The sequence below is a fragment of the Bos grunniens genome, chromosome 9 (genome assembly GCF_055505025.1).
Source record: "Bos grunniens cultivar Pamir isolate PY7600 chromosome 9, Bosgru_T2T1.0, whole genome shotgun sequence".
In the NCBI taxonomy this organism is placed as follows: domain Eukaryota; kingdom Metazoa; phylum Chordata; class Mammalia; order Artiodactyla; family Bovidae; genus Bos; species Bos grunniens.
Window position 1 is genome coordinate 80,875,903 of NC_141173.1, and position 9,824 is coordinate 80,885,726.

Here is a 9,824-nt window from a genome sequence, read left to right on the forward strand (position 1 = left end):
ATCATTTCTATTCAAACATTTGGGGTTAAACAGGTTCTTGTTAACTAGTATAAGGATATAGTCAATGGTATGACATGACTTTCATGGTATAATCATTCCAGTCAGTTGACATATGAAGAGTCTTCTGCAGCCTAGCCAGTTCTCAGTGGGACTGCTGGTATACCTAGGTCACTTGGGGTATGTAGAAAGTCGCTGCATATCATCATGGATATCTAGATGGTTTATTTCTTGGAATTGTAGATAATGTCTTCTAAGATCATTCCTTCAACAAAAGTGGATCATTCAGGTAAACTTTTATTACTTTTTTGAATGCATGAATTTTTTTGCAAGGTAATAGAATATTTGCATGGATTAAACTAAGACTCTTGCTGCACCAGCAAAATGGCTTCTTCTTTACAATACTTCTCAGCTAGCCCAAGGACAGTCCTGCGTTGAGCTGGAATTTCTGAACTGTCAAATGGTCGTGTGCTGGGCTGGCTCTTCTCTGCATGTGGGTATCTGCAAGCTGCTCCTTCTAGGAAATGTACCATGCTCTGGAGTTAGTGGGTCATATAACAGGAAAAAAAAAAAAAAAAAGCAGTACTTGAGAGGTTCATTGTAGAATGGAGTACAATTCTTTACCTTTTCACTGCTCTTATGAATTATTGGATATGTCATGGTACATTCACAGAAGTCATAAAAGAGAAATTGTCGATTCCAAGCCTGCTTTTTGAGGACTTTTGTCTGCTTGAAATTTCAGCATCAGTTAAATAATAGTTCATTTCCCTAGCCCCTGGTTTTCAGACTTATAGCAATAATCAAAAATCTATATTATCCACAATATAATAACTATAACTGGGAATTGCAGAAACTGGGAATAGCATATATGTAGAAACACAGACCTAGCTCAGAATTTTACTTTATTAGACTGTGAAGATCCAGAAAATTGGGTCACATATTTGGAATGGAGCTGGTCAACATCTTTAAAAACTGTGTGCCTCTGGAAGTTGTCAATGAAATAGAATGAATGTATCTATGAAGGTTTTTTTGAGGATGTGGAGTTTTCTAAAAACATCAAGTACAAATTGTTCATTATTGAGATTTAAACAAACAGAAAAATTCCCAACAGAAAACCAATGGCTAGTGAATGTGTGAATGGAAGGAAAGCATAGAATCAATCAGCTTGCTGAGAGCTGAATGGGGAGGGACCCTTAGATAATGACCCCTGAGCCTTTTTCTCACCCATCCTGGGTCATCCCACCATGCTTCAGTCTGCTCACTCTTCCCGTAGACCATCTGTTCTCTCTTGCTTCCTCAGTGAGATGGACAAACCATTTTTTATTTTAGCTTTCATTGTATTTAGTGTCTGCTCCAACACCAAGACCACAGTTGAACAATTTGAGTCATTTCCAAAAACAAGATACAATAGCAATGGCTTTTGCCAATTATGGATGGATTTTTAACGTTAAGTCACATACTGGGTCCAGCATACTCAAAACATAAAACATGTGGAGTGAACATTCCATTTTGAGCCATGATTTCTAGACACAGTTTTTCATGATAGAATTTTTTCCTCTTCCACAGTGAATAGAGATGGTACAACTGCAGGAGATGGAGTACTTTATAGAAGGTCATATTTGCTATTTCACTGATGTAGAATCTCTGTAGTTGATTTTAAGATAGAATTTTGTTCCAAAATGTGTTGGGAGAGGGAGGAAGACAGATACTTACAAGATACTCACAGGGTACATGAAGATAGTCATGTGTATTTATAGATAATAGTGTTTAACAGAGATGAAGATAGTCATGTGTATTTATAGATAATAGTGTTTAACAGAGTTTCCAGTTTTCTTGCCTGGAGAATTCCATGGACAGAGGAGGGTGGCCGGCTACTGTCCTTGGGGTCGCAAAGAGTCAGACATGACTGAGCAACTAACACATACACACACACGACAGAGTTTCAAGGCATTGGCTGAGCCAATTTTAGAAAGCTATGGGTCTAGGAAAATAATGTTTAATATGTGATACCGAGAAATTTAGGACAGAAATGCATTTAGCAATCCTTTATTACTGTTAGTTGCTATGATTTTATTGCTGCCAGCAACAACATTATTCTGAGACTGTAGCATAGTTAATGAAAACATATACTTAAAATATTTCTGATAAAGATAATTTTGGATTCTAGAATTTAAAAATAATTCATAAAAGATGCCCTTTTTTCTATATTGCATTCATTTCACAAGTTTTTTCCATGAGAAAATGTGTTCAAAATAGCTTTTATGTTTTTTATTCACTTTTCTTTTCCAAAATTCTTTAAATTACATTTCATTAACAATTTTATTATGAAATGTCAAACACATATAAAAAGTAGAGAGGATAATATAATAAATCCCCCTGAATCTATCAACTCATAGCCACCTACACATTTCCCCCTTTCTGTATTACTGTAAAAACATATCATAGACATCTAATTGTTTCTTCCACAGACATTTCAGCACGTTTTAATTCATTGTTATATAATCTGTCACTACTTGGTGCAAGCCATTTGCCATATATATTTTTTCCTCAATTTTCTGATGACTCTATTCACTGGCTCTTTGAAAAATACCACTTAGAAGAACATTTCTTAAACCCCCACAAATTACTGGAAGGCATATTAACATTCATTCATATGCACGAATGCACCTTGAAGATGAAAAACATGAAAATTTAGTGCTGCCTGCTATCGAAACTAAGAAAGAATCAGAGCTCTATTTCCTTTGTGACCTTCTTTAATGTGCAAAATAGTGTCCAAAACGATGGCCCTCAGGCATGTCACCAGCTCATCCTGCAGCCTAATTTCTTGTATCATTTCTTTCAGACAATGCTTCCATGGACAAGTCCTCATCAAAACTGACTCATGCTGATGGAGAACAAACATCGATCATTCCTGTCCATCAGGTCATTGATAAGGTCAAGGGTTATTGCAATGCTCATTCAGATAATTTCTATAAAAATATTATCATGTCAGACACTTTCAGCCACAGCACAAAGTTTTGATATCTTTAATATAAGAAAGAGGAATCAGTCTGCACAAACATGAAGATGTGTAAGCATCAGACTCTTAACTAGCAGATGTAAACGTGGTCTTACCTAGGTAACTGCATATATATGACCAGTGTGTTTTGTGAAGAAGGCATTTGTGAAATTCACTATCTGTCTTTTCAGTGTGTTTCTTCCATGGGGGAGTTTCCACCATCACTAAAACTTCACTACTGAGAGCAGCATGATTCAGTACCCACAGGGGATAGGGTTTTTTAAATATATAATTGAATTGACCAATCAGAACTTGGGCTGGGAGGTGAAATATTAAGGTTAGAGGACAAGGGACAGGCCAGGCTATGGAAAAGTTTAGTTTAGAGTTTATTCACACTCCACCTAATAATTAGGTTTGGATATGGCCATTTGCTCCATCATCTTTCTCAACAAGCAAAAGCATACTAATAGGGACTTCCCTGGTGGATCCACTGGTGAGGACTTTGCCTTCCAACATGGGGGGTGAGGGTGGGGTGTGGATTCGATCCCTAGTCAGGGAGCTAAGATTCCCCATGCCTCACAGTCAAAACATAAAACAGAAACAATATTGAAACAAATTCAATAAAGACTTTTAAGAGTCCACATCCAAAAAATCTTTAAAAAAGCATACTAATATTTAAAACTACTTTGGATGCCTACAAGTCCCATCTCTGCTAGTTTCCCTGAATACAGTAGCATTTCCTCTTTTAACTACAGAGACAGAAGAATGATGTGACAAAGTTCAGAAAGGTGGATCTTCCATTATCCCAAATGTTTAACCATGAAGAGCACTATGTGCCTAAGAAAGAAAGAATTTCACAAATTTTGACCTAGTTAATACGAACTCATGCTGTTCCATTTATCCTATTCAAGACACGACTTAAACATCATTGTTAATTATAATTTAATCCTATACTTTTGAATCAAATTTAGTGTTGGGGTTTCATTACAGTGGACCTCACAGCAGTTGAAGAATGAACTTCTTACACCTCTATTTTTGATCCTCTACTGTATATTGAGCCATGGGTTCATGGGAGGAATGGAATTTCCATTAGGCATGCTGTGTACAACAGTCTTGCCCTTTTGGGAAAAACAACTATTGAGACTCTATGGTCTTGTCATAGCTCCAGAGACTTTTAAGATATTTCCATTTGCACAAATGAAAAGCCTCTTACTTCCTCTTTCAAGAGTTTTGTTCCAAAGAATATAAACTGAGACTTAGGTGGGTGACTTATCATAATCAAAATAATATATAAACATGTGGGTCTACACTTACCAGTCTGAAAACTATTTGTATATATATAGGTCCTCTGATTATGAGAGCCAGAGGAGATCTGGCAAGATAGATGGGGTGTTATTTATGGATTAGATTTCTGCATATAAGCCATGCATAATATTAAGCAGCTTTTAGCCTAACTTTCAGACTATCCTGAGTAATGTGCTTGCTAGTGAATGTATAGGAGACTACATTTTAATTGTTCTTAAATGATGGATGAGTGTCCAGTTTCTTAGAAATTGGTCTCAATATGTGCTGTACCTTTACATTTGCTCTGAGTTATCTGAGATGTTTCAGGTTCTGGAAGCAGCCTAAGTGAGAAGATGAGACATTCTGGCAGAACGAAACTGCTTAAAGGCAGAAGCCAGACTGAGCACCTGGGGACCTTTCCCTCTGTGCCGGAAGCAGGTAGCCCTTAGTTTGAGACATAGGAAAGCTCTCAGACTGCACAGCAACCAAGGGACGTCTCACCTTCCGCTCATCCTCAGTCATGAAGGTTTTTGGCAAACCCAAACAGGTGATGATGTGGTAATAAGTTTTCATACCATTCCATTTTGTAGCATCCTGGAACCCTGTTCTGGGAGATAAAAGCATGGCTCAGCCTGGCCTTCCCAGGAGAAGGGTATAGACAGAAGGGAAAGATAGTAAATCTGAGGTTACTAAGATTCCCTACAGCAGAGTCACGTTGTTTTCCATAGGCATGTATGTTAACAGGCTGCTATTTGGGCAGAGGTTACATCTAGATGAAAGTTAACTAGTCACTGAATCTTCATATACTCTCCTCCAAGCCTTAGAGATGATAGAATTTAATTAGCTTTCAACTGTGAGATTTCTACCCAAAGTGCTTATGTAGTTATAAGTAATTAAAGTGAGAACTTTAAAAATATCTTTGATTTCTACTCATATTCATGCAGATCTTGGAAAAATGTTTTTTTCATATTTGACAACAGTATCAGCTCCACTTTAGAAATTTCCAGTAATCGGGTAAGGATAAAAAAAAAAAAAAATGGAGAAACAGCTGAATAGAAACATTTGCAAGTGGACTTGAGTTCTACACATGTAGTTCTCACCTTCATTTAGCCCCCTCAGAACAGAACTTCAGGAATTTAGCTCTGGAGCCAAAATTATTTTAGCCTAACTTTGAGAATAATATCAACTTAAGACTCTCTGGGGTTGGAAGAGAGTTGAAAAAGAGTTTCAGTTTTTGTTGTTTTTTAATTTTCCTCATTTTCCTTTTTGTAAACTACATTATGTTAGAGTCAGTCTAGGATCCCGATATGTTTTCCATTGTTGTCACCATGACTTGCATTGTAAAGCTTTGTTTGTTTAATGTTGGCATAGACTCTTTTGTACATATTTATTTATTTGTGTTTATAAATGTGAGCTTGTTTTATATCTTACCTTTATATTGCCTGGCTTTGTTATTTTAATTAACTTTCTATCAGAGAGACTGTATATATTTTTTTCTAAATACTTTGTGAAAGAGTTTTCTGTAGCAGTATCTCTGAATTTGATGAATAAAAAATGACTGTGAGTACAGATTAGAATAAGCAGTAAAGAAGCTACTATAGCTGATTTGCCGTTTTACTTAAATGGAAAATGTTTTTCAAATAAATGCCTATGTTGTTTGTGATCCAAATTATTGAATTCCTTTATGAGTGACTGTTTTTATTTCTGCCTCTTAAATAGGAAAAGATTATTTGACAACTGGAAAATAACCTGCCACCAATTAAGCTAGTGACATGGGGTGACTATGCCAAAACACTGAGAATGAATATTTTAGAAAGATCTAGTTCACTGGGGATTAATGCATTTTGAAGTTCTTAGATTTTCTTGAGATGACTGATGCAAAGCCAAGCTCTGTGGCAAATTAAAAGTAATGTAGGTTTCCTTTTTGGGAAGTCTTCAGCCTTCTGAAAAGGGAACCAAATCAATAATATGACAAAGAAGTTTGGTCTTAGGATTTTTTTTTTTTCACATTTATAGTCACTGTTTTCTTTGTGGGAGCTTTAGAAAATGACAGAATTTAGCCAACTTGACTTGAATGATGAGAGCAGGACCTCCTCACTTCCTTTGCTGTGATTATTTAGGATAACTCTCTTCTGCAGAGAGCCAAGGCCCAATTTGGCTCACGGCCCTACTTAGTGCTAAGTTGTGAGGCGTGTTGGCTGGTCACTGCTAACTCAGGTCTTCTGAGCCAACTTCATAACTCCTGGCCAAGCCATGTTAAGAAAACAGGCAAGCAGTTGGTGAAGCTTCATCTCCAGTCACATATAGCAGGTTGAAGCTAGAGGAGCAGCAGTGGGAAGTAGGTGGGAAACACTTATTGATTTTCAGACCAATCTGTGTTTGTAGTGTTTTGAAATCTGAAGGAACTGGGCTTTGCAAACATAGTGTTTTGGAAGAATGCCTGTGTTTCCAGTTGAGTAACATTCTATTTTTCTCGTATAAAAGTACTGTCTCTCTCTCCCTCTTTCTGTCCCCCTCCCTCCCTTTTCTGCTTCCCCCAATTTTCCTCATATTCTCACTTTTTCCCCTCTTTCTTTCTTCCTTCCCTCCCTCTTCATATCAAGGAATAATACTTAACTGTTCTCTTTTTCTGCTTCCCTAGTGAAAAATAAGAATAAACATGAAGATGCAAGGGTGGGATGAGAATTACAGGGAGAAGGTTAGCCCTGGCAAAGAGAAGAGGCATATGGGGACTTCTCTGGTGATCCAGTGTTTAAGACTCTGTGCTTCCAACACAGTGGGTGCAGGTTCAGTCCCTGGTTGGGGAACCAAGATTGTGTATGCTGTGCTAAGACCCCACATGCCTGTGTGGCCAAAAAAAAAAAAAAAAGAAAGGAAGAAGAAGAAGAGGCATAGCTTTCTTTTGAGGTTGAACTACAGGTTATTAGATGAGACAAGGAAGTATAAAGGGACCGATAGTGAGTCAGTGTTGGATTTCCTGATTTTTATTAATTAAAATAATTAGAAGCTCTTTCATCTGCTGGATGTTCTAAGGACAATAATATTAGGATGGGGATCTGAGTAAAAATAAAATGTTAAACAGCCTTACAGTAATGCAAGTCCCTGGCTAAATTAAATTAAATAAGCTAATACTTGGTGTTTGCCCTCAGAGTAGCTTTCACAAGTACATTCCCTAAATCATTGTATCAAAATAGGTTTATTTGGTGTGTTTTGAAAAACTAGTTTATTTCAAGCTCACAACCAAATATTTAATATTCTAAAGTCTCAAATCTTTATTGATTTATCTCAGACATTTTTGAATAATTGGATGACAAATAATTGGAGACATACCCCAAAACCTTTTTTCATCATTTAGGTTATATTTTCTGTTGGCTTATTTTCATCATGAATTGCTTTAAAAGATGTTTATAAATTCAGGTTGTCAGTGAGAGTAAGATACTTGATATTCACATTAAATATAATTTAATAGAGATACATAGTGAGAAAATAACAAAGTAATAGCAAAATAAAGATTTTTAAATACCCTAGGGGCAAAAGAAAGATCGCTAGAGCACTACTGTATTTTCCTGCTTCATCTCCTACAGTTCAGCCAGTCAGTGGAGGATTTTAAGTGGTACATCGTGCTCAATCATTTCAGTCATGTCCAACTCTGCGACCCTGCTCACTGGCCTGAGCTGACAGACCGGACACATTTGAAACTATTGTAACTTAAAAAAGAATCAGTTTATGGTGAAGATCTGCGTGTAATCATTACTGGCAAATTAGAGTGATACATTGTCTCCGGTAACACTGTTAACGGCAACAGTAAGTGCCTACAATGTCTAAAGCACTTAAACCTGACACAGTATACTGTCTTTTTGGTTTTAAAATTTTTCTAGGTGTACAGCTCTTCTACTGAATGACATTAATATTAAGGTCTGATGCACTGGGTTATGTTTATTCTCATCATTTTCACAGACAATAACATACTGCTGGCTATATAACAGGTGCTTGGTTCATGTTTTTTGAATGTGTATGGTGTTTACCAGGTCCATTTGCATTTCATGTTTTGGAAAAGTAGATCTCAGAGTACCTTGAATGTGGGTGAGTTTATAAGAATACAGACTAGAAATACAAAGTAAAAGGGAAAATATAGTAGTATCACACTATTCAAGACACTTTACCCACGTTGCTTCATGTCACCGTATATGCTACAGTCGAGTAGGATAAGAACAAGAAGATTTCAGTTTAAGGTTAACTCTAAATACTTTTTAATGGTTTTGGAAAGGGAACTAGGTTCAACTGAAGTCTGAGGTGACTAAGCACACAAACCTGCTTTTGAGCAACTGTCTTAGAAACTGTGTTCTGGCTCGACTTGGCTTCAAAATCCAGGAATTTAATGTATGAACAGAAAGGGTCCTCATGGAACCCTGTGGCCAGACTTTGAGGAATCTGGAATCAAGGGATGTTTTCCTCTGCTTTCACTGATATTCACAAATATTTGTTAGACTTGCTTTGTATGAAATTTGTGGTAAGTATGTTTTTGCTCTGGCTAATTCCTTGCATGTAAAGAAAAGTCTGAGATCCCAACCAACCTATTAGCCTCATTCTATTACTGTCTGTCTAGGAGTCTCTGTCAGTGAGAAAGCCATGGTACAACCTGCAGGAAGAATGGTGAGCAGTGATACTGTTAACTAGTAAGGATGAGAAGAACTGGAGAAAGCAACCATATAGAATCCATATTGTTTAAGGTTTATGAAGGTGGAGTGATCCCATTTTGCTAAAGCCAACAGTTCCTTCTCTGAAGGAAGCACAGAGTGTAGAAGAAAGGTCACAGGTAACTGTCTGTCCCATGTGACTTTAGCAGGTCACCCATCTGCTATGGGCTCAGATTATCTATCTGGTAGATAAAAGAGGCCACTAAAGAGCCAAAATGTTGTCAGCACTGGAATTTTATAGTTCTCTTTAATATCTTTAAATAGAAAAATGTCAGTCACTTTTATTTAAACACAGAATCCAAAGACCCCAAAACTAAATGTCAAGCAAGATGTTTGATCTTGTTCAGTCTCAATTTTTCAAGGGCATACATGCATTCTGTGTCTTTTTTATTTCCAAAATAAATGCCTTTTATATGCAAACACTTAAGTATTTTCAGAGCACTAATTAAATCTTTTCCAGATAAAAGTAGTAGGAAAATTCACTCAAGTACCAAAGAGAAGATGCCCCAGCAGTGAGGCAGTACCTACTCATTGTGAAAATCAGAATTAAAATTCCAGTTTTCTTTTAGCAAATCTGTAGAATTAATGACCCTTCTAACATAGGTACAAGAAACCCATTTCTCCTCCCCAGCTGTGTTGCAATACTGTGCACAGTCCACAGTGGGGAAAGACCAAAACAGATCAGCAGGAAATACAAAGACAGCAAGCAAAACAGTTTCGACAGTTGACAGGAATGTGCCTCAGATGGCCAATTCAGGGTCTCTTGCTGGGTGAGTGAGAAAGACAAAACCAATAGGTGCCGTGTAATAAACACACTGGACGTGCCCCCACAGCTCAGAGGAGCTTAT

General features: G+C 37.0%; 1 protein-coding gene across 9 annotated transcripts in view; it reads left to right on the plus strand.

The window, feature by feature from the left end:
* ADGRG6 (adhesion G protein-coupled receptor G6) overlaps positions 1–5,948 on the plus strand; it is a 152,281-nt gene extending 146,333 nt beyond the window's left edge. For 5 of the 9 annotated variants that reach the window (XM_086318099.1, XM_086318097.1, XM_086318101.1 and 2 more), the window contains one exon: positions 2,840–5,948. In XM_086318099.1, the coding sequence (XP_086174225.1) occupies positions 2,840–3,018 (179 nt within the window). In that variant the 3' untranslated portion in view covers positions 3,019–5,948. Of the gene's footprint in view, positions 1–240; positions 287–2,839 lie in introns of all 9 variants that reach the window. The other 4 variants (XM_086318104.1, XM_086318102.1, XM_086318103.1 and 1 more) reach the window with 2 other exon arrangements.
* The last annotated feature ends 3,876 nt before the right edge of the window (positions 5,949–9,824 follow it).